Source organism: Triticum aestivum, chromosome 1D, assembly GCF_018294505.1.
Source record: "Triticum aestivum cultivar Chinese Spring chromosome 1D, IWGSC CS RefSeq v2.1, whole genome shotgun sequence".
NCBI lineage: Eukaryota > Viridiplantae > Streptophyta > Magnoliopsida > Poales > Poaceae > Triticum > Triticum aestivum.
In genome coordinates, this window is record NC_057796.1 from 405,671,406 (window position 1) to 405,693,363 (window position 21,958).

Sequence of the window (21,958 nt, forward strand, 5' to 3'; positions counted from 1 at the left end):
ATATGACATTGGATCGACCAAACACAATTGGTTGATACTCAAGAATATCTTTTGATATCTCCAAGGCATGAAACATCTTGTCCTGGTTTTTCAGTTTGGAGAAATCTGAACACCAATATCATTGGATACATCGATCGGATCCCCACTATGTCAGATCATAGACAAATTTAGTGTTCCTACTAGGTGTGGTAGCCTTCTCATGAAGAGTCTTCAAAACAGACCTCATGGCTACATTCACCAACCATTATCTTAACGATAATGTTTCTTGTGTTGCTCGGATGCAAACAGGTTACATAATAAGAAATATCACTATATTGCATATCTTGCAAGTTAAATCATGCGACTGATTTGTTCAGCGGGTCTCTACCAACTTCTATGTTTTGGTATGTGACGGCTTCAAATTTTGCAAGAATCAGGTGGAGTATCTTCCTGAATTGTTCCTGTTCAATGCATCATATTATACTCTTTTTTCCCTTCATGAGTTTACTTTACAGATTCTCATAAAGGTTTTTAATGAGGTAATATCAACATGAGATCATATGTCATACTTTCTGTTTTCCCCACCGGGGTTTTTGGGAAAGTATATATGACATATTTATTATCCTCTAAACTCTATGAGTTTTCTCGTATTGAGTGAAAAGAGACAATGACCATTATATGTTGTACCATTTTCTCCTTATTTTTTCCACTGGGTTTGAAGGAGTTTTAGCAACATATCAAACACCTATCTCCTCATATTTTTCCCACAGGGTTTTTGGAGGAGCTTTTTCAAGATGATGATACTTACACTAACAAGCATGGATTAGGGGGAGTGTTAGGATTTAATTAATCCTATTAATCCATTATTTTCCTAATCGAGGCAGTTGTCTCGTGTCCCTTCGGACGCACCCTTTCGGGGGCTATATATATGTGTAATCCCATCATTAATGAGAACAATGATTCACTTTTACTTCTGTATGTCTCCCTCTCTCTCGTTTCTTTTCAATATTTTGGAAAGAAATAGTGATGGAAAGCGAGCTTTCATATCTTTTTTTGCGTGTGTGTGAACAAGTCATTTTATAATTTTTCTTTGATTATAGGAGTCCCCCCTTCTCACGTGTCACACCTCTTGTGGTGGACCAGGGACTGGGACCCTAGTCCAGAGTCGGCCCCTCCACGCAACACCTTTGTTGTCGTCGGCTTCGGCCGTGGTGGCGGTGGTCCACGTTCCCAACTGGACGGGGGCTCGACGGTTGTCTCGGTGAGCTCTTATGTGGTGGCAGTCGTCCTAGGCCATGAAGATGGTGTGACGTTTATGCATGGTGATAGAGCGACCTGCAAAATGATGTCGAGAAGCTCCGGCGACCCTCATTCTCACCACACCTGGCGGTGTTGTGGCTTCCCGGTCATGGCGAAGAGAAGGTAGGCGAGGAAGGTGTAGAGTTGATGGCGCTGCAACTGGTTGTGGTTGTGGTGGCTCTGGCCTCGACATTACAATGCTCGGCAACAGGTGTGTCTGTTCCCAAGGTCTCGTATCTTGGTGTTAGCGGAGCTCATGTCAACATGGTTGGGAGGGGCCATGCGACTTCTCTATCTAAAGTGGTTGGCCTCGTCGGCATACTCCAATTTGCTCTAGCTCCGACAGACTAGGGGGCGATGGTCACGGGCTAATTCAAGATGGTCGATGTTGTTGCTCCCGCCACATGTGGGCACCATACCCCTCCTTGGAGGTGCTGTCATGACCCTAACAATGGCTCCCTCCCTCATGCATCGAGGAAACCCTAGCTCCGACTCTCCAGACCAAGCGGCGGTGATGTCACCGCGTCGTCCCCTCCTTGGAGGTGTTGTCTAGGATGCTCTCGTGAAGTCCTGTGGTGGTTGCTGGAGTCGAGTTTGGTCGTTGTTCAGGGTGTAGGCCTTCCGTGCACAACGTACATCATCGTTGGTGCTTCCTCGATGACGCCTTCTTCAGGTACGGTCGTCCACTCGCCGACTTCTTCTAGACGCATGGGAGGTGGCACATTGACTTGGGCTGCCATGGACCTACATGACATTCTCCACCACTTCTCGGCAAAGCTCTCATCCTTTCCCATGCGGTATTACCCCTCTCGGTCATGAGGCTTAAAGAGTGAACCTACCGCTCCTTGAACATAAAATTGCTTGCAAGCTAGCACCTTGGGTGGGAAAGCACATGGCGGCTCCTGGAAGGGATGTCCTGGTGAAGGCGGTGCTCACGACTCCTGGATGGGTAGTCCTGGTGAAGGCGGTGCTCACAGTTGTGCCCATCTACCACCTCACCCCCTTGTCCTCACAGTGGAGGTGATGAAAAGGATTGATGCTCTAACAAGTGTTTCCCTTTGGGAGGGCTGTGATAAGGTGACTGGTGGTAAATGCATGATTAACTGGGAGCGGGTGTGTCAACCAAAGTTCATGGGGGTCACGAAAATTTCACTTGAGCATGGTCATGGTGGAAGATTGGTGAACTGGCATCGCCCTCAAAAGATCTCCAAATCTGAAAGCAAGGACCTGATGATGCTCATATCCTAGGAAGTGTGGAAGGAGCGAAATGCTATGGTCTTTCGGAACACCGCTACCCCAACTATGATCATTGTTGGAAAAAAAATCAAAGAGGAGGCACAACTGTGGGTGATTGCGGGTGCTAGGGGCTTGGGTGTTTTATTGCCACATGAGTAGTTGTTTCGTTTCACCACCTTGTGGCTTTGTCTTGAACCTCTTACTATTTGAGTGGCAAATCTTTTTGCCTCGTTTAAAAAAAACAAAAACAAAAAAGCACAGGCTTACTTTCTTCACTCCTTTCAATTTACTACTTCCTCTTATCTCATTGTTGTGTGTTCGCAGCTTTTTTCTACTAGTAACCTGCTTGTAAATACAGTAGATGGTTTTTCAGAAAGAAATAATAGAAAGAGGGATTCCACAAACAATCCCTTATATAGTTTGGGAACTAGAGAGAGCAATAGCAGAAGAAAAGGGGGCAGCCTACCTAGAGAGGCTAAATTTCGTGTTTTGACCCTTTTCCGATACCTGTTCGAGATCTGACCTAGTTTGAGCTTTTTTCGATATCTGACCCTTTTGCTACCGTCAGGGTCCATGGCGGTAAGGTATAACTGCCTACCGCCAAGGTCCCTGGCGGTAGGGTTGCATGCCCTACCGCGAAATTTTGCTAAGTATTGAACATAGTGCGTGCTCGTGCCTACCGCCGAGCACCTTGGCGGTAGGGTTGTACATGCTACCGCCATTCTGTTTGGCGGTAGGGATGTTTCCTACCGCCAAGGTCCCTAGCGGTAGGCTGTTACACCCTACCGCCATGGACCCTGGCGGTAGCAAAAAGGTCAGATCTCGAAAAAAATTCAAACTAGGGTCAGATCTCGAATAGATATCAGAAAAGGGTCAAAACACGAAATTTTGCCACCTAGAGACAGATTAAAGGAGCGAGCCAGGAACTGGAGAGTTCAATTCGTGATGCTTGCTAGGATCAGCTGAGCTGACAGAGCACCTGGCAAAAAGTTGAAGCCTTGGGTTTCCAGTATATATCGCTGAGTCCTTTCAGTATGCGTTTGTGGCTTGTCCCCTGCACCGCGCACAATGACTGTAGGGTACAGTTTTGACCAAGACAAGGGCATTGGTTGGGTGAACAATCAGGATGTACCTCACTTGTTTGCAATTCTACAGGGCTGCTGCAAATTCAGACTTCACCAATACATGTATCCTCAGCTCCAACTTTTGTGGAACAAATCAGCTGGCTGACACTGGCTGCTGAATCATAATGTACTGGTCATGCACACGACAACGAGGAACACTGATCATAGCAACAAGGTAACTACAGGAAATGGCTGAAATGACCCGGCGCCGCATCTAATGACCTATCACAAGTCTGAAGATGAGGAAGCATTGTGCACCTGTTATTCTCTTGCAGCTGTTAATACAATGAAAAAACTAATATTTAGCCTGAGTTCAAGACTTGGATAGAAATAAAGATGAATTTTATTTGAGTTTTAGAAAGAGACATAGATGGACTTATTATAGGAGTAGTACCTTTTCTTTCTGTTTACTCTATGAATTTCCTTTGACCGGTTTCTTAAAACTAACAGCAGCTGCTGCCCTAATAAATTAGGAAGTTGATGGTGTTTGGGGGGAGATCTGGAGAAGTCGGCATGTTAATAGTTTGCCGATCGACTCACCGTATCTTGTTTTGATGGTGACTGGGAGTTGTTTCAGACATAGGTTTCACAAGTAGAACATTCCAATAGAACTGCAAAACCAGTTCAGGATGTAAACAATTATATCACTGTACATCATGGTGTATGTAGGATATAAACCATTTCCAAAAATCATGGTGTATGTTGTGTTTACTAGCAGCATACTGCATCCGTAGGAAAAGATTGATGATCCTATATATGTTTACATATCTCTGCTTTATGTCATTGGCGCTGCATTGAGGATCTGTTCGAATGGATCAGTATTTGCTGCCATCATACTTATGTTAGCTTATGGGAAGGAGGGAATACTCTGCTTTGGGGTTTCCAGACCATGCATGGCGTACACTGCTTGAAGGATGACCAAACAGCAAAGAAACAAGGACAGCCAACTACACATATAACAGACAAAAACTAGAATCCAAGCCCAATAGAACAGAAAATAAAATACTGAGGAACCCCTTCAAGCGCAATTCAACAGAAAATAGATTACACAGGTTCAGATTCGAAGCCTAAGCTTACACACCACCGTGTTGTCCTGGTAAAATCCTGAGTGGGCCACAAAACATTCCATCACTAAGTGAAGTACAAGGCCAGGACAACATTATAGGCTAGATACAGAAGCTTGGGCTTTGAAAAGAAAGCAAAGTCAATTTTCAAGATGGGCATCGACTACATCAGAGAAAGGCTTGGAGGCTTACTGGCTAGAACCACACGTTGGTGGTCTTGTCAGCCCAAGTTCTGACTAAATTTGGTATACAACGTCTCCTAGACCCTTTTCTTCACACGTTGAGCATACACTGGAGGGCAAGTCAAAGGGGTCATCCATTGACAAATCATGGGTATGCATGTTGTGCGTGAAATCATCCTTAGTGCCACATCTCAGTTCAATTCGAGCATCCCGAGAAGCTCTACCGTAGTCTCGTAGGTTAAGGAGTTGAATAGTACACCATTGGCGCTGGCGGTGGTAAGGCAACATGATCTTCATTTCCTTTAGCCCTTTCGCATTCAGAATAAAGAACTTGGCAAAGTCAATAGATGAACTCTTGGTGCCATCATAATTCTTCAATACCACTTTTTTTAGATGAAGCTCAAGACATTCAATTGGGTCCAGTGGGTCATACTTCCGAACATTATTCATAGCCCCCCGTGAGGGTAAGAGTGGCTGGAACTGGAGATAGAGAGAACAAACAATATAAAAGAAGTTGCCAGCATGTTAGCAATACAATAATTGTCCAGATTTCATGTCAATCAACTGCTTATTTTGACATTTAAAGCAAGCAACTATGTTTCATACTCACAATGACATAAAGCCTCTCCAAGCAAGGGAAGCACTTGAGGAAGTTAACCACTGAATCCAGATTAGGGCCATCGGAGCGAAGAACCAAAATGCTCATGGTGTGCATTTTGGCTGTCAAACTGACAGCAACCATTTTCTGCAGAATAAAGTGCAAATATAAGAATAATAGCCTGCACATAAGAATGTCCGAATGCAATTGATGAAGGTTGCTGCTACCTTAAAAAATGTACTTCCAAGGTGGAGTTCAGGTATGCCTTCAGACAGCATACCCAATATCTTCAGTTTAGGTGCGCAGATTATCCGTATGCTCGCTCTGCAGCCCTTTGCATCAAGTTGTAGCAATCTCTCAAGGCACGGGGCGTCCTTGATGACTAGCTCTTGCAAAATGATACCTCCAATCCTCTTGTCAGCGCAAAAGCCTAGACTCTTAAGAGTTTGGGAGCTGATGCAGAGGCGACCAATGCCCCAGTTTTCCTTCAGCTCAAGGCTTTCCAAGGCAGGGCAGCCAGAGAGCATGCTCCGGAGAACGACCTGTGAGATGGTGACCCTTTCCAGGGTTAGCTGCTTGAGGCACGGAAGCTTCAGGGACAGCTGCACAATCGAGCAGGGGAAAAGGGTGTAGTGGAATTTGGCCACGCGGAACAACTTCTCCATGTTGCTGTCCCAAAACTTCTCCTTGATGTAGGTGATCTCAACCTCCTGTAGGTTGTCCAGGGCTTGGGCACTAAGCCAGCCATCGATCTTGTCGTTGTCCCTAGCGATGCAGACGGAGAAGCGTCGTGCGGGGCCAGGATGCTCAGAGAGGATCTTTGTAATTAAGTCCTTGTTCTTGGGTCCACAGTCCACCGCGAGGTTCAGAGGAGCGGATCGCCAGAGGGGACGCCACCGGCGGGAGATGACCTGCGTGCGGGCACCTTCCTCGGTGGGGAGAAGAGACACGATGCTGCCAAGGACGGTGTCGGGGAGGCGGCTGATGAGACCAGCGCTCCCCCCATCGACACCACCGATGAGATCAGTGCTCCCCGCATCAACTTCAGCAGTGAGATCGACGCTCCCCCCATCACTATCACCAGTGAGATCGACGCTACCCCCATCACTATCACCAGTGCGATCGACGCTCCCCCCCATCATCATCATTGCTGAGATCGACGCTCCCCCCATCATCATCATTGCTGAGATCGACGCTCCCCCCATCAATATCACCAGTGCGAACGACGCTCCCCCCACCAACATCATCGCAGTTGCCGCTCCCCCGTGGATCTTGGTCGTCGACAAGATGAAACTTACGCTTCTTGGAAGATTGCATTGCCGCCGTCGCAGCAGCGAGAGAGACCGCCGCCTCCCCTGCAGCTGTTGCCACAGCCGCTGCCTCCTTCGCCTTTAACGCCGCAGCCGCAGCCTTGGCTGCCGCCTCCTTCGCAGTCGCCGCTGCTTCCATCGCAGTCGCAATCGCCGCCGCCGCCTCGTTGGAAGCAGCCGATGCCGCCGCCGCAGCAGCCAGCGCCGCCTCCTTGGCAGCCGCCACAGCAGCTGAGGCCGCGGCCTCCATGGCTGGCGGCTTGCTGAGACCTGTGCGAGAATGTTGGTGTGGTGGGGGAAATGGGGAACGAATCGAGGGATTGGGAACCGAGGGTTTACTCAGCATCGTCCTGTTTGGCCTGGATTGATCGATCTGCCACCGTCCAAATAATGAACGGCTTAGATTCGTCCATCTCGTGAGCGAAAAGGAAAATGAAACGGACGGTTTGGCGCCAGCTCGTGGGGTTTTGGCGCCAACTTTACTTGCGTACTACAGGACTAGGCGCAGCAAAGAAATTTAAAGTAGAAAATGATTTTGAGTTTTTATTCACATTTAAGAAAGTCGCTTGATACTTTATGCTCCTTTCAAAAAACAAAAAACAAAAACTGAAGGCTCAATCTTTTTTGCTTCTTTTAATTTACTTCAATTTTACCTCATTGCTGTTTTCGCAGCTTGTTTGTTTGTTTGTTTGTACTACTACCTGCTTGTGTAATGTAAATACATAAGGCAGCAACCGCTGGATTTTTTATATAAATAAAAATAAATAGTAACAGCAAAGAGAGATTGTATACGATAGAAAACAATCGGGACTCTAGAAATAACATCCACGAGTTTTAACCACAAACGGCGCAACATCTACTGTTGTTGTTCCCCGTCCTGTGGTTGGCTTCTTGCGCCATTGCCTGCCTTCCAGCAAGCCGACGTGTCATCTCTGCCAAGCCGTGGCCTTCGCGTGGAGGTTTGCTTCTCTATCAAGCTGTTGTTGATCCGTACGTATTGGGATCTTGCTCTGCATTAGATGGTCCAATTTATCCATTGATGTGTTGTGCTCCAGCAAACGAAGAGGTTTAAAATTGCTTGATTTGCTCTCTGGTTGATGTTGCCTTCTGGTGCTTTACCGAATTTGCCCTATGAACTTGCTCCTACTCCGTTGAAACATTGGTGTGTGGTGCCCTGTGTTGTCCCCCCGCCCCCCTCTTGCTAGTGGTCCTTGCTGCTATGGCAAAGAATGACTTTGGATTAGGGGCTGGTTAAATGTCCATAGACATCAAACTTGATGGTACAAATTACAGGGAATGGCCTTTCTTGGCTAGAACAATCTTGAGGAGGCCTTGTCTCTCACTTGTCTGATGATTCACCTAGTTCGATTGATGATGCAGCTGGGAAATCTTGGCAAAAGATTGATGATCGTGTCATGGGTACTTTAGCTCTGGGTGTTCATCCTCACTAAGAATGAGTCTTGAGTATCATAATTCAGCCACAGAAATGTGGAAGTATTTTGAGCAGCGATCCCTTCAGCCTAGTGGTGCTCTCCATTTTTCACTATTGCAGAATTTACGTAACACCCAGCAGCAACAAGACATGTCCATCGAAGAATATTACGGGGTTTTCACTCGCATTACTGGTCAGCTATGTTCCATGGTTCCAAATAGTAGTGTTGGATGTGGATGTAAGTCTTGTGTGGCCAAGGAAGAGTATGAGCATCGGACTCTTGTCTTTCAGTTTGTGACGGGTCTCAAACATGACTTTGAGAACATTCGCACTCAGCTGCTTAGTCGTACAAGTCCTCCTACCTTGACAGAGGCACTTGCTAGCTTGATTGACGAGGAGACTCGTCTCGTTCCCTTGCTACCACTTCAGCACCTTCTCTACATACTAGTGTTCTGTCTTTTCCTCAGCGGCCAAGTGCTTCTAGGGCTGCACCTTCAGGTGCTTTCTGCTCACACTGCAAGAGGACATGACATCGCCCTGATAATTGCTTCCAGCTTCACCCAGAGCTGTTAGCTGAATTTCGTGCTAGAAGAGACATGCAGCGTGGTGCAACCACCAGATCCCAGACTCAGTCTTTGAGGCCTTCTACAACAACTATCACTGAGCCGCCTGTGATGAGTGCTTCTATGTCCTGGTGAGGTCTTGTTCGGTTCTCCTTCCATGTATGACCATCTTCGTGTTTTTGGTTGTACTTGCTATGTTCTTCTAGCGCCTGGTGAGCGTACCAAGTTGACTGCATAATTTGTTAAGTGTGTTTTCCTTGGATATAGTCTTGAGCATAAGGGTTACTGTTGTTATGATCCTTCTGTTCGCCGCATACGCTTTTCTCGTGATGTCACTTTTGTCGAGGATCAACCCTTCTTCTATTCTGATTCAACTCAACCAGCATCCTCAACCACTTTAGAGTCTACCTCCTTTCTTTCTCTTCCACCAATCTTTTCGGATGAATTTGTCTCTGGTCAACCATCATCCAACTTGACATTAGATCCACCCTCATCACATGTGCCATCTCCCCCCTCGCCAGCTCTAGCTCCACCATTTCTTCCACTAGCCCCACCTCTAGACAGCCTCCCTTTTCATTACAGTCGTCGTCCTAGAGTTCCATCGGCTACACAGTCATCTATTCCCTTGTCTTCTTCCCCTCTGGCCAGTACTATTGATCCTTGCACTGACAATTCCTCCCAAACAATGAGGTATGCTCATCGGGATCGCTCCTCTCTTGAGATTCCTGACAGATAAAAAAGGACTTTTGTGTAGGGGTAGTTTATAAGCCTAGCACTTATCAGGAGGCAACTGTGTCACCTGAGTGGCAAGTGGCAATGTCTGATGAGCTTGAAGCCCTTGAATGTACTAGTACATGGGACCTGGTACCATTACCTCCTCGATCGGTCTCTATCACTTGCAAATGGATGTACAAGGTGAAAACCAAGTCAGATGGTTTTGTGGAAGATGCGGACCGAGAAGCGGCGTGCGGGGCCAGGATGCTCAGAGAGGATCTTTGTAATCAATTCCCTGCTATTGGGTCCACGTTCCACCGCGAGGTTCAGAGGAGCGGAGCGCCGGAGCGGACGCCACCGGCGGGAGATGACCTGCGTGCGGGCACCTTCCTTGGTGGGGAGAAGAGACACGATGCTGCCGAGGACGGCGTCGGGGACGCGGCTTATGTGATCGACGCTCCCCACATCAACATCATCAGTGAGATCGTCAGTCGCCCCATCAACATCATCGCAGTTGCCACTCCCCGGCGGATCTTGGTCATTGACAAGATGGAACTTACGCTTCTTTGAAGCTTGCAGTGCCGCCGTCGCAGCAGCAACGTTAGCGGCGGCAGCAGCCGCCGCCTCCCCTGCAGCCGTCGCCACGGCCGCTGCTTCCTTCGCCAAAGCCTTCGCCGCCGCCTCCTTGGCAGTCGCCGCTGCCTCCGTCGCAGTCGCAGCCGCCACCGCCGCCTCCTTGGAAGCAGCCGGTGCCGCAGCAGCCACAGCCAACACCGTCTCCTTGGCGGCCGCAACAGCAGCTGAGGCCGCCGCCTCCATGGATGGCGGCTTGTGGGAATGTGGTGGGGGGGGATGGGGAACGAATCGAGGGATTGAGGACCGAGGGTTTGTTCAGCATCGTGCTGCTGGCCATCGTCCAAATAAATCAACGGTTTAGATTCATCCATCTCGTGAGGGAACAGAAAATGAAATGGACGATTTGGCGGCAACTCCTTGAGGTTTTGGCGCCAACTTAGTTGTGTAGGTGCAGCAGACCATTTTAGTTTTTCTTCACACTTAAAGGGAAGTCTCACTCAATACTTTGAACTCCTTTAGAAAGCAGAAGGTTCGGTCTTTTTTGCTTCACGACTTGTTTCTTTTTAGCGCTACCTGCTTGTGTAAATACAAAAGCCAGCAATTACGCCAGTCAAATTTCGCAACTAGGCCGAAGGTGGGGGTGATGTGACGAGTGGGAGCGAAGAGCGTCGATCCCGGCAAGGCTGAGCCAGGATCTCGTTGGAGAAGGGGACGGTGATGCGAGCGGTAGCGAGTCGTGACGTCCCAGGTGAAGCTGACGAAACAAATTGATTGGTGTGGTCAAGTGCTAGGAGGCTCCTGTAATATGTTGGTACATGGGTCACATGGGGGCGGACTTGGGTGTACGCCAGATCACCCGATGCTTGCTATAAGTACCAATGAAGGAGACATCGAAAAGACTAGCCGGGCATTGAAAATGGTATCAGAGCCAGATTTCCAGTGCGGCGGCGGCGGAAAGGGGTGGTAGGTGGTCTCTTATACCATGATGTTAGGGTGTGGATCCCACTTTCTGTATTACACTCACAGATACACCTCTACCTCTCTCTGATACAATTTGGAAAGAAAGAAAGAAAGAAGATGTCATGCCGTTGCCGTTCTGATCCAAGCCTGGATAGCTTGTACGTTGTCTCCTTTCCTGGTACTTATAGCAAGCATCACTCGATGTGGCGTACACCCGGGCCCGGCCCATGTGTTGTCGAAGGGAGCAGGCCCATGTACCAACATATTACAGGAGCCACCTAACGTCGAGGTAGGGGGTGTGGATCGTCCGAGAAATCTGGTCACAGTGCAGGTTTAGAGGGATGGTCTGAGTTGTGACGTCCCAAGCGGAGGCGAGGAAGCAGATTGACTAGTGTGGGTCGAGGAGGGGGAGGGGTGCGGGGTGTCAGAGAAATCTGATCGGGTTGCAAGTTTAGAGGGATGGTCGGAGGCGACGGCAGAGTAAGCCGCGACATCTCGGGTCGAAGGAGAGGGTGCAGGTCATCAAGGAAGTCTGGTCGGTGTACAGGTTTATAGGGATGGTCGAAGGCGGCATCAGAACGAGTGGGAGAGGCAGCGAGGTGGTCGCAGGAGGCGGCCGATGCTAGAAGGTAGACCAGAGAAGAGGTGGCTGGAGGTTGAAGAACGTTTTCAGGCACCAGACCAGATGAATAGGTGCTCCCTTAGAAATAATATCGTGCAGGAGTTTAACTGTTTAACCACAAACGGCGCAGCATGTACTGTTTTTGTTCCCCTTCCCATTTTACAGCAGCCGGTGGAGGAAAGACAGAGTTCAGACAGGAGACTGCACGTTCAACTAGTACAAATTGGATCTGAATGGAGAAGCCTACTGCTGCCCGGGGCGCAGGGATGAGAGGACCACGTCCTGGAGGGCGCTGTCCTTCTGCATCGCCGCCTTGAACTCGTCGAAGGTGACCTCGCCGTCGCCGTTGGCGTCCATGGTGTCGAACATCTCGTCCAGCTTCCCCGGCTCCGCGATGTCCCCGGGGAGGCACTCCTCAGGCAGCGCCTGCCAATCACAGCAACTTCGTGTTCAGAACAACAATTTGATCTGGTACAGTACAGGTAGTGTGTAGTGTCTCTGTGTCTGCCCTGCTTACCCGGAGCATCGACGCCAGCTCTTCCTTGCTGATGCAGCCCGACCGATCGGCATCATACATCTGAAATGGTAGTGTTATCGTGTTTTCAGTCAGATGTTGAATAGCGTCTTGTGAAAATTTAATAATCTATTGAGATACGCATTGCTGCTGCAATCTGTCAGATCATTACAAGAACCTTCTTGAGTCGCAGTGATTTTGCTTTTACCTGGAAGCAGAGTCGGAGAGCATTGTCACCCCGCGAGTTCCTCAGGCTGGAGAGCCCGCAGAGGATCTCCCTCATGTCCACGGTTCCGTCACGGTTGTTGTCGAACAAATCAAACACACGAGGAGCTAGAGGGATCAGGGAGTCCATCTTCATTGCTTTCAGCACCTGCTCGAATTCTGTTAGTGTGGCGTTCTCTCCGTCTGCACATCTGCACCAGGAGCAATTTGTAAATAAATTCAAGTATTCAAACTGTCGAATGAACAGACTCCAGAAACATACATCCTTTAGAATTCGTTGTGTGCAAGTTCCTTTACTAGCACGCATTTGTCTAGCAAAAAAAAACTTATTTGATGTTTAAAACAGCTTTTTGAGAGAATATGTTGAGACTTACCACATTTTGAACAACTGCTGTGTTCACAAATTAACAATAGTAATAAACAATATATTGAAGCAATGATAAGCAATATTTTCAAGTAGTAATAAACAATGTTTTGAATATTGGACAAGCCCATAGCAGCTAACTCACATCCTTGCAAAATGTTGCCGCAGGTTATCTAGCTCTTCCGAGCTAAGGTCATGGGTTCCCAAAAGACTCCTCAGCCTTTTTGTCCTCAATGCCACTTTGCTGCTCAGGACGCTGGCTATCGCTGCCGCCCTCAATTTCCTTCTAGCATTGAACCTCTGCAGTTTCGAGACGACCTCTGCATCTATGCGATCTTGCTTGGCGCAGTCTCCTATCACCCAAGGATGCATCAAGAGCTGGTTTTTCATCATAAACGGGCCCACAGTCAGCTAATGTCAAGTAAAGTGCGAAGAAGTAGAAAAGGGAGCAAGAGACGGACATCGCTTGCTGTGGGCCTTTTGTAAGGTTCGACGGAAAGAAGACTGGAAATCAAATCTTTGGCTGATGAAGTTATTGTTTTCCATGTGTGCTCCTGAAAACTGAATTCACCCTGAATGAAGCACAGCAAACAAATGACATTAGATTGGACCCTGACTAATGCAAGAAGATTGGTGGCTTCTTTGTTGAAGCAATTAAGCAACCAGGAGTATTCGTATAGAGTGTAGACACTCGAGTGCTTAAGTTGTTCAAACACACCCTATTAGTTTTCGGGACTTAAATCTTCAAGGACGAAGGTGCCAGTACCCTTTTTAGTGGATTATGACACAAAATCCAAGTACCCCACATCATAATACCCGCCAAAAAAAAACCACATCCATAGCTTGTGTGTTGGGTGTACTCTTGTCTCTTGTAAGAAAACATTTTGTTTGCATGCTCAGAGGAATCTCCAGTTAGCTAGTACTGACTTACACATCTCAAAGAAACTAGCCCATTGGAAGTTTGGAACTGGACATCAGATAAGACAAACCGGAATTCAAGTGGAAACAACCAACAGAAGAATAAAATTCAGCAATGATTGGCAGTCATGTCTCTGTACTATTCAAGGTCAATTGCTCCGAACCAGCTGACAGAAGGTGGACACCCATGCTGACATTGCAGAGCGAATCGAATTCCTCACCCATAATTTATACATAAAGAGCGTGTACAAAACTTAAACCTCAACATTATATTCACGGGCATGGTGATTCTGTTTCATAAGCAAAGTGAAACTGATTTAAGTCCCTTCCAACTACAAGTGTGTCAATGTGATCAATCGACATTCTCATAGCTGGTTGTAGAAATACTAACAAGGTTAAGACTGCACAACATTTTCAAACCAATTTGATCATCACTGCACAACATTTTCCCCATATGAACCACAGTAAAATTCCAAACTAGTCTGATCACCACTGCACAACATTTTCCTTTTCCAAAAAACAAGAGAACATTTTCCTCAGATGTTAGTTGAGAGGAGTACTTACTTGCAGGATCCTTTGCTGCTTTTCTTGATTAGTTGCAGCATGAAATGGTGGGCATCTGAAATATATACAGATCAAAGTCTGCAAACTGCAATGACAAAATCAAGCCAAGGAAATTACTACAAGACAGGATGACCATTGACCAACATACCCGGATAAAAGAATATACAGAATCACCCCAACAGACCACATATCACTTGCAGTCGAAACCTCTTGCCGCGAGAGTGCTTCCGGTGAAACATAATCTACCGACCCAAACAGCGCCACAACCGGGTCACTGAAATCTTCTACAGAACTCAAACCGAAATCCATAATCTTCAGTGTGGAATCTTCTTTTCTGTCCGAGAAGAGGCAGTTCTCTGGCTTCAAGTCCCTGTGTATGATGTTTGCCTTGTGAAGAGCCTTCAACCCACCAGCAATCTGCCTAACAACAGCGGCCGCATCAAACTCCGAGTACCGCTCGCGCCCTATGATCCTGTCGAACAGCTCGCCGCCCGAGCACAGCTCGAGGACGAGGTGCACACCGTGCGCATCCTCGTAGACATCGTGCAGGCTGATGACGTTCGGGTGCGGCGCGACGTTCTCCACTATCCTCCTCATGACAAGAATCTCGTTAGTGAGCAGTGCGTCGGAGATGGATACCTGCTTCCACAGCGGGAGGCCGCCCGAGCTCGGCGCGCCCTTTGACCCCTGCTGCATCCCCATCCCCGTCATCGCAGGGCCGAGCCTTCGGAGGGTCTTTATCGCGACCTGGGTCTTTCCTTCATCAGACTTGCTCACACCCCTTCTGACTATGGAGAAACCGCCTCGGCCGAGGACATCCGCGACTTCATAGTCGTCGGACAGCCTTCTACTTTCAGTTGTTGACATTGTTCAGCACCAAAGAGCAGCTTCAACTGGCTATTTGACCAAAGAACCTGAAACTTGAGGAAGCAAACACCAGTAAGGCCCCTAGAGCCTTGGAGGGCAGGAGCAACCGAAGCTGGCGGTGAACCTGCTACACACGAGAAATGAAAAACGGTAAGCTCTGCTAGAGGAAGAACAAACTGATCGTAGGTGTCTCTGGGGGAGAAGGGAGGTTGGGGAACAGCAGAGCAGGAACTGGAAACAGTAGTTGTGGAGCTGACAGGGACTTGTATATATAAACAGCTCCTATGTGACAATTATACAGAGAGCAGAACGGAGGGGGTGTTGGAGATTGTGACGGCAGAAGAAAGGGACATGTGCCAACAGCCAGCAAAAGGGAATAAACTCACCAGGTACTTCCTTTTTGTGCAGACGGCAAGATGACAAGAGCAGAGCAGATAATGGTTGAGGAGACGCTAATTGTGTTGACCTGGTTGCCACTGCTCTGGGCCGGGGATGCTACTTTGACTTGGTCTTCACCCGGTGAGGCCAGACTTGGTTCTAGTTTACTGCGTTGCCTTGCGTTATTATTGATGGAGCTTTCTTCTTCAGCCGGTGAACACAAGAGCATATTTTGCCCATAGTTTAAAATAGCGCATAGCGGCGGCCCTCCAAATCAGCTATAGCAGGCCAGCTATTTCATAAATTTACTGGACAATTGACCGTCCTCAAACCTATTTTTTATTGCAGAGAAGAGGCCCAGTAGAGCAACTGTGTCCACTTTGCAGTTGGTCTATCCATCTGACTTAGTAGTACAGTACTTAATTACATTTTAGACTGCACAGAAGGCAATTCCTAAAAGCAGTCACAACTACTGGCAATGCTGTACTAAAAAAATGGAGATAACAGTGGGGTGTTTGTTTATGCATGAAACTAACCAAGATTGCTCAAGGAAACAAAGAAAACCATGTAATCGATATCATGAGGAACAGGTACTTTCTACTACTAGATGCGATGACAATTTAAAAAGATAACCATTCCTTTAAACCTCTCATCAAGAAATCACAAGCGAAACAAAACTGTAACAGCAAAACCAAATCAATCTCTCACGAATGGACCGTCTTCAAAACTTTCAGAGACAAATAGGTTGCTACTAGGATAACAGTGGGTTCATAACTTCCGACATTAGACGACAATATCCTACATAAATAGTATACTGATGGCTCCAAGCAAATGTTTCCACTACGGCAACACCCACAGAGAGGTGCATCGAAAAACTGAAGTTTCCATATGAACTATGCTGAATCCCCAAAATCAATTGCTCTTCTGACTCTTAAGATCTATCAGCCCGTATGCCCCCTGTCTGTCCCTGGATATTTTCAGCTCCTTCCTTCGACGGTTCCTTCGCTCACTTCTAGTTGATTTTTTCTTGCCACCTGTTTCTTCTTCACTTGTTAACTTGCCCTCCTCTGGCTTTTCAGAACCAGGACCATCCTCGGACCTGGATCTCTTCCCAGTCTTGACCTTCTTGCTCTTCTTTGACTTCGTCTTGGCATCTGCATCTTCTTGCTCACTTGTCAACTTGCCTTCCTCTGGCTTTTCAGAACCAGGACCATCCTCGGACCTAGATCTCTTCCCAGTCTTGTGCTTCTTGCTTTTCAACTCTGTCTTGCCATGTGTTTCTTCTTGTTCACTTGTTGGCTTATCTGTCTCTGGCCTCCCGGAACTAGGGCCTTCCCCGGACTTAGATTTCTTGTGAGATTTGACCTTCTTGCCTTCTATCTTCTGTCCTCCAAGGATCAAATCTTTGCTCAGCTTCTTATGATGAGTCACCTGCCATTCATCCTCCCTATATGGTGCTAACTTCTTCATGGATACATATTGGTTCAGATCCCTGTCATCTGATTGCAGTATCTCATACGTCTCCAGGCCAAAACTGTTTGGCTGAACTTGCCTATATTTGAACCGTGTCTTCAGATCTCCAATGGTGTCCTCGTAGTCTAGCTTATAATACTCATCAAGCTCCTTCTCAAGCTCCACCTTGTCCTTGAGAGAGATCTTCCCCTTCTTTTTCTCGCCTTCCTCCTCACCATTTGCAAGCTCCTTATTTTTCTTCTTCTTTTTCTTCTCACCAGTGGCAGTAGACCCTTCTTTACCATCAAGAGCCCAATCTTTAGGTAGCCCAAGCAATTCATCTTCCTTGTCAAAATCAGGTTTGACCAAATCCAAATCATCTCCACTTCCAAACCCAGGATCAACCTCATCAGCACCATAGTAGCTGTCGTCGAACATCTCCTGCATTTTCCTGTCATAATCCTCTGGATCAAAATCTTCCTCCAAGTCATCTGCACCAAGCTTACAGGCAGCTTCCCCTTCAATTCCAGCAATCATCCGGATCTTCTCAAGCTTCTCAGCAATCTCTTTCTTCTTCAAATTCTTGAGATGCTTCAGCTCCTCTGCCTGCTCCTGCTTGGCTCGCGCAAGCCGTTCCTCTTTGCTCTTGCGCTGCTTCTTTCTGCCGCTCTCCTTCTTCCTCACAGACCCCTCAACAACCCGGGGATGTCCCATTACCCGATCAGTCACCACTCCCTCTGAAGCTTCCACCTCCTCATGCCGGAATTTATAATCCCCCAACTTATTATAAATATCCTCATAGTCCTCCTGAGTTTCGATCACATCCTCTTCCTGTGAGACCTCCTGGATATCATCCAGCGAGAACTTTTCCGGCACTGGTTCAAGGTACGGCCTATTGAGGATGTAATTCTTCAAAAACTTCTCATTTTCATCCAGCTTGTCATCATCCCCAAAAACCTCAACCAACAGCTCCTCGGTCTGCTTCTCGTCTTCGTCCTCTTCGCTGTCGCCACCATCTCCTTCAGCCTGCTTCGCCTTGAACAGATCGTCCTCCTCGTCATCGCCATCCCCCAATGCCTTCTTCTCCGCCTCAAGGAACTCCTTCAGCCCCTCCCTCTGGAGCTCGTTGTACGCAATCCGGTCATACTTGCTGCCACGGCCAGCCTGCGCCGCGAACTCGGGGCCCTCCTCGAGCAGGTGCTGGGCGTTGACGTCCTTGAGGTACAGTGGGCGCTCCTTCTTGGCCTTCTTCCCCTCCTTGGGCTCCCCCTCGGCGTCGTCCTCGTCCTCCGACGAGGAGGAGTACACCTTGGCGTCCTTGTCGAAGATGGCGCTGTCGCCGCTACGGATGCGGCGGATGACCTGGAGCACGCGGCGGTCGACGCGGCGCGAGGCGGCGGCGACGGCCTCGTCCTCATCCGACTCGTCGTCGGAGTCGTCCTCGTCCTCGTCGTCGGGGTCGGCGACGACGCCCTTCTTCTTCTTCTCCTTGAGGCGCTCCAGCGCCTCGCGCCGCTTCCTGTGCTCGAATTTCCGAGCGTACCCCTCGTTGATCTGGATCTTGGAGTAGTCCTCGGCGGGGCCGTCCGAGTCGTCGTCGGAGCCCGCGAGGATGTCCAGCACCCTCCTCCTCCCCTCCCCCTCTCCACTCATCTCCTCCGGCGACGCCTTTATTGCTGGGTGGCGGCGGCGGCGGCGGCGGCGCTGCTCGTGCTAGGGTTTTCGCGAATGGAGACACCGCTTGGGGCTGCGGATCAACCGGTACCGTATTTACGACCGAGCAGTCTGGCAACGCGGGCCCACCTCGCCAGCTCAGCGCCACGGCCCGTTGGGTTCATTCTCGGCCCAATGAGGCCCGGTCCAGCCCAATCCGTCGCGGCAGTCTCGTCCGCGCGGCCGCACCTATATAGCCCCTCCCGCTAAACCCTAGCGAGCTCTCCATTTGCGCCGCCGCCTCCCCCGAAGCCATCCGCATCCCCACGCTCGCTCGCTCGCCCGACGCGATGGCTCCCACCAAGAAGGCGGTACGAACCCTAATCGATCCCCGCCCGCCGCTCCTCCCATTTCGGCCTGATTCGTTCTCCGGTGGTTATCTCGCCGTGTCTTTCTTTCTGAGAGATCTTCTGACTGTTTTTTCGGTTGATGGGTGCGCTCTGCAGAAGAAGAGCGGGGAGAACATCAACAACAAGCTGCAGCTGGTGATGAAGAGCGGCAAGTACACGCTCGGCTACAAGACCGTCCTCAAGACGCTCCGCAGCTCCAAGGGTATGGATAGATCGGCTCTCTGCTTTTTACGGCTTTTTTTTATCTCACTGTTGATTGATTTGTCGCTGTGGCTGATCTGCTAGTTCTCTTGTCTGCTGGATCCGAAGGGTAGTGCTGTAACTTACGCTCGGGACCGTGTTAATTCCAGAGATGCGTGATTAGGTTTTGTAGAATGAAGTGGTTAATATCTGCTTTGTGGCTGTCAATTACTTGCTGTACTTATTATTAGTGGGAAATAAGTTGAACTGTATGCGTATTCTCTGCACGTGTGTAGTGATGCCCACTGAAGTTTGTAGCGTTGAAACTTTTAGTTCGTAGAATGGGACTGAAGTTTACCTCATTGGCTTGCTTTCGCCGTGCCTTGGAGATGAATACAGCGCCCTAGAACAAGCCACTTCTTAGTTATGACTTCTGCCAGACCTTTTAAATGTCTAGTGGACAATGGGAGGTTGAAATATTTCTGTTTGCTGATAGCTGTTTGTGCTGTGTTTCGGTTGTGTGTTGGAAGTTGTCTTGTAGTTTGTACCGATCAATTTAGTTTGTATAGTGGGACACATTGTTGTTTGTACCGATCAAATTAGTTTGTAGAATGGGACTGAAGTTTACCTCACTGGCTTGCTTTGGCTGTGCCTTAGAGATGAATACAGCTCCCTAAAACAAGCCACCTCTTGTATTGAGACTTCTACAAGACCTCCTCCATGTCTAGTGGACAGTGGGAGGTTGAATATTTCTATTTGCTGAATTAAGTTTGTACTGCAGTTTAGCTTGTTGTCTTGCTTTTGGTGTGCCTAAGAGGTGGAATGCATTGCCTGAGGCAATTGCATCTTTGTTGGGCAGTTTGGAGTTTAAAACTGATACAGCCAGATGAGTTTTCTTGCCATTTAGGGCGTTTATAGATTGTTTTTCTCTTTTTTTCATTTCTACAATTTTATTCCAGTGGTTTGTGCTTTTGTAATGATTTTTACTTTTTGTTGTGTTAGAATATTGGACTGTAGAACGGGACTGAAATTTGGCTCCTTGGCATCTTTTGCCGCCATGGAGATGAATGCAGGGCCCTAGAATCATTTCAGCCTACCTTTTAAGACTTCCCATGTATCATTATCTGGGGAACAATTGGAGGATGAAATATTTTTTGTTATATGTTGAAAATATTCTCTGTTGTTCTATCAAATGGTTCCATGGAATCACCTGTGCCACAGGATGGCATTGCTATATTCGTTGCACTCATAAGATTGCTCTAGTGTTCACCTGTTTACATGTGATTCTGAGTACTAATATGAGAATTTGTTTCAATATTCAGGGAAGCTGATCATCCTCGCAAACAACTGCCCTCCCCTTAGGAAGTCAGAGATTGAGTACTACGCTATGTTGGCGAAAATTAGCGTGCACCATTTCCATGGAAGTAAGATAATTTTGCTCTTTTAGACCCTTTTTTTGTCTGATTGCTTCTCTCTTATAGCACCTTATGCACAAATAGTTGTGTCTGCCTGTTTAATTGTGCTAATAATTTGCATTGTGCTTCAGACAATGTTGATCTTGGAACTGCCTGCGGCAAGTACTACCGGGTGTGCTGCCTCAGCATCCTCGACCCTGGTTCGTTGCCGTTCAGATCACTTGCATTTGTTTCCCCTTTTACAGCCTGTAATATCTGCTGACACTAGTTACATCCTTCAGGTGACTCGGACATCATCAGCACCACCACCACCACCCAGTGAAGAGAAGAGAAGAGAGCTCTCCACCTATTTTATTTAGTCGAGTTGTAGGGTCCTGTTGTGCTCTCGAAACCACTCTTGTTATCTTCGGTTTGTGTACCTTTTTGCGACGCTGAGTTGGAGCTGTCATACAGATAATACTTCATATGGTTGTTCCGCTGGACATTCATGTGGTTTTGTTTTCATGATATCGTTGTTTCAATCTTGGTTATACTGTTGCTCGTTAAGCCTTGTGTGATTAACACAAATCTAAGATTCTTTTCAGCTGAATCATTTCTAAATTTCCCCCAAATCCCTTGATTTTTCTAATTCTACTAACTGAAACTGGGAATAAAGCATAATCTGAGTGGCTAATTATAATCCAACGTGGATTATCACAACATCTCCACACAGCCCTGCCCATCGGTCTCAGGCGCCACTTTTTCCACTCTGTACTGCTATCCAAATGTCCTTTTAGAAAACTAATGTGGACTATGGTTGGATGGATGCTGAAATTTGGTTTAATTAGATTCCTGCTGTGTAAAGCACTCGCGCTGAGGACGGACATCCTCCCATGACTCGTGCGGGAATCCACTGCTACCAAACATGTCAACCAAATTATATGCTTATGTGTTTTTTCTGCACCGTTTATTCTCAACCAAACACGCCTTAGAGCAACTCTAGCAGACCCCGCATCCCGCCCCGGCCCGCAAAATAACCGACAAATTGCTGGTCGGGGCCGGAAAATCTGCACGATCAGAACTCGCATCCCGCCCCGGCCCGCAAATATTCTTGCGAGGCGCGGCAAATCTTCTCCCCCAACCTCTATCTTCACGGGCTGGGAGGCCGACCCAAGCTCAACCCCTATCCGCTGCGAGATTTTGCGGGAGGGACATTTCCGCGCGCCCTTTCCCGCTCCCCGCACCCTCCGCCACCATTGCCCCCCTCCGCAAGCTCTGGTTCCTCCTCCCCGGCCGTCCCTCGCCGCCATGGACGACCCCATGCTGTCCCCCGTCACCGTCGAGGTCGCGCACGCTCCTTCCCCTCGGGCGGATCTCGTC

At 48.1% G+C, this 21,958-nt stretch overlaps 3 protein-coding genes across 3 annotated transcripts; 1 reads left to right on the forward strand and 2 right to left on the reverse strand.

The window, feature by feature from the left end:
• Positions 1-4,633: 4,633 nt before the first annotated feature.
• Positions 4,634-7,080, reverse strand: LOC123182421 (FBD-associated F-box protein At3g52670). Its single transcript, XM_044594974.1, has 3 exons — positions 5,710-7,080; positions 5,495-5,629; positions 4,634-5,364 (listed from the first exon to the last, which is right to left on the reverse strand). Exons 1-3 carry the CDS (start codon positions 6,727-6,729, stop codon positions 4,939-4,941), a joined length of 1,581 nt encoding a protein of 526 aa, XP_044450909.1. The 5' UTR covers positions 6,730-7,080; the 3' UTR covers positions 4,634-4,938.
• A 4,687-nt stretch (positions 7,081-11,767) lies between these two features.
• LOC100682439 (calcium-dependent protein kinase 2) lies at positions 11,768-18,690 on the reverse strand. The gene is made up of 8 exons (XM_044594976.1): positions 16,921-18,690; positions 14,393-14,931; positions 14,245-14,299; positions 13,224-13,334; positions 12,908-13,140; positions 12,382-12,589; positions 12,177-12,236; positions 11,768-12,085 (listed from the first exon to the last, which is right to left on the reverse strand). The coding sequence occupies exons 1-8, from the start codon at positions 18,592-18,594 to the stop codon at positions 11,903-11,905; spliced, it is 3,063 nt and encodes a 1,020-aa protein (XP_044450911.1). The 5' UTR covers positions 18,595-18,690; the 3' UTR covers positions 11,768-11,902.
• Positions 18,691-18,881: 191 nt separating this feature from the next.
• LOC606338 (60S ribosomal protein L30-like) lies at positions 18,882-21,168 on the forward strand. The gene is made up of 5 exons (NM_001428009.1): positions 18,882-18,965; positions 19,101-19,206; positions 20,507-20,608; positions 20,731-20,799; positions 20,881-21,168. The coding sequence occupies exons 1-5, from the start codon at positions 18,945-18,947 to the stop codon at positions 20,919-20,921; spliced, it is 339 nt and encodes a 112-aa protein (NP_001414938.1). The 5' UTR covers positions 18,882-18,944; the 3' UTR covers positions 20,922-21,168.
• Positions 21,169-21,958: the final 790 nt, after the last annotated feature.

Bases quoted from the DNA above. Each gene is read 5' to 3' on its own strand.
- LOC123182421 (XM_044594974.1), bottom strand. From the start codon at position 6,729: ATGATGTTGGTGGGGGGAGCGTCGTTCGCACTGGTGATATTGATGGGG. The intron at 5,630-5,709 runs GTAGCAGCAACC...TTTATTCTGCAG, and splicing joins TTGGAAGTACATTTTTTAAG to AAAATGGTTGCTGTCAGTTT. The intron at 5,365-5,494 runs GTGAGTATGAAA...CTCTATCTCCAG, and splicing joins TGGAGAGGCTTTATGTCATT to TTCCAGCCACTCTTACCCTC.
- LOC100682439 (XM_044594976.1), bottom strand. From the start codon at position 18,594: ATGAGTGGAGAGGGGGAGGGGAGGAGGAGGGTGCTGGACATCCTCGCG. The intron at 14,300-14,392 runs GTATGTTGGTCA...TATATATTTCAG, and splicing joins CTGTATATTCTTTTATCCGG to ATGCCCACCATTTCATGCTG. The intron at 12,590-12,907 runs GTGAGTTAGCTG...CTCCTGGTGCAG, and splicing joins CGGCAACATTTTGCAAGGAT to ATGTGCAGACGGAGAGAACG.
- LOC606338 (NM_001428009.1), top strand. From the start codon at position 18,945: ATGGCTCCCACCAAGAAGGCG. The intron at 18,966-19,100 runs GTACGAACCCTA...TGCGCTCTGCAG, and splicing joins TGGCTCCCACCAAGAAGGCG to AAGAAGAGCGGGGAGAACAT. The intron at 19,207-20,506 runs GTATGGATAGAT...TTCAATATTCAG, and splicing joins GACGCTCCGCAGCTCCAAGG to GGAAGCTGATCATCCTCGCA.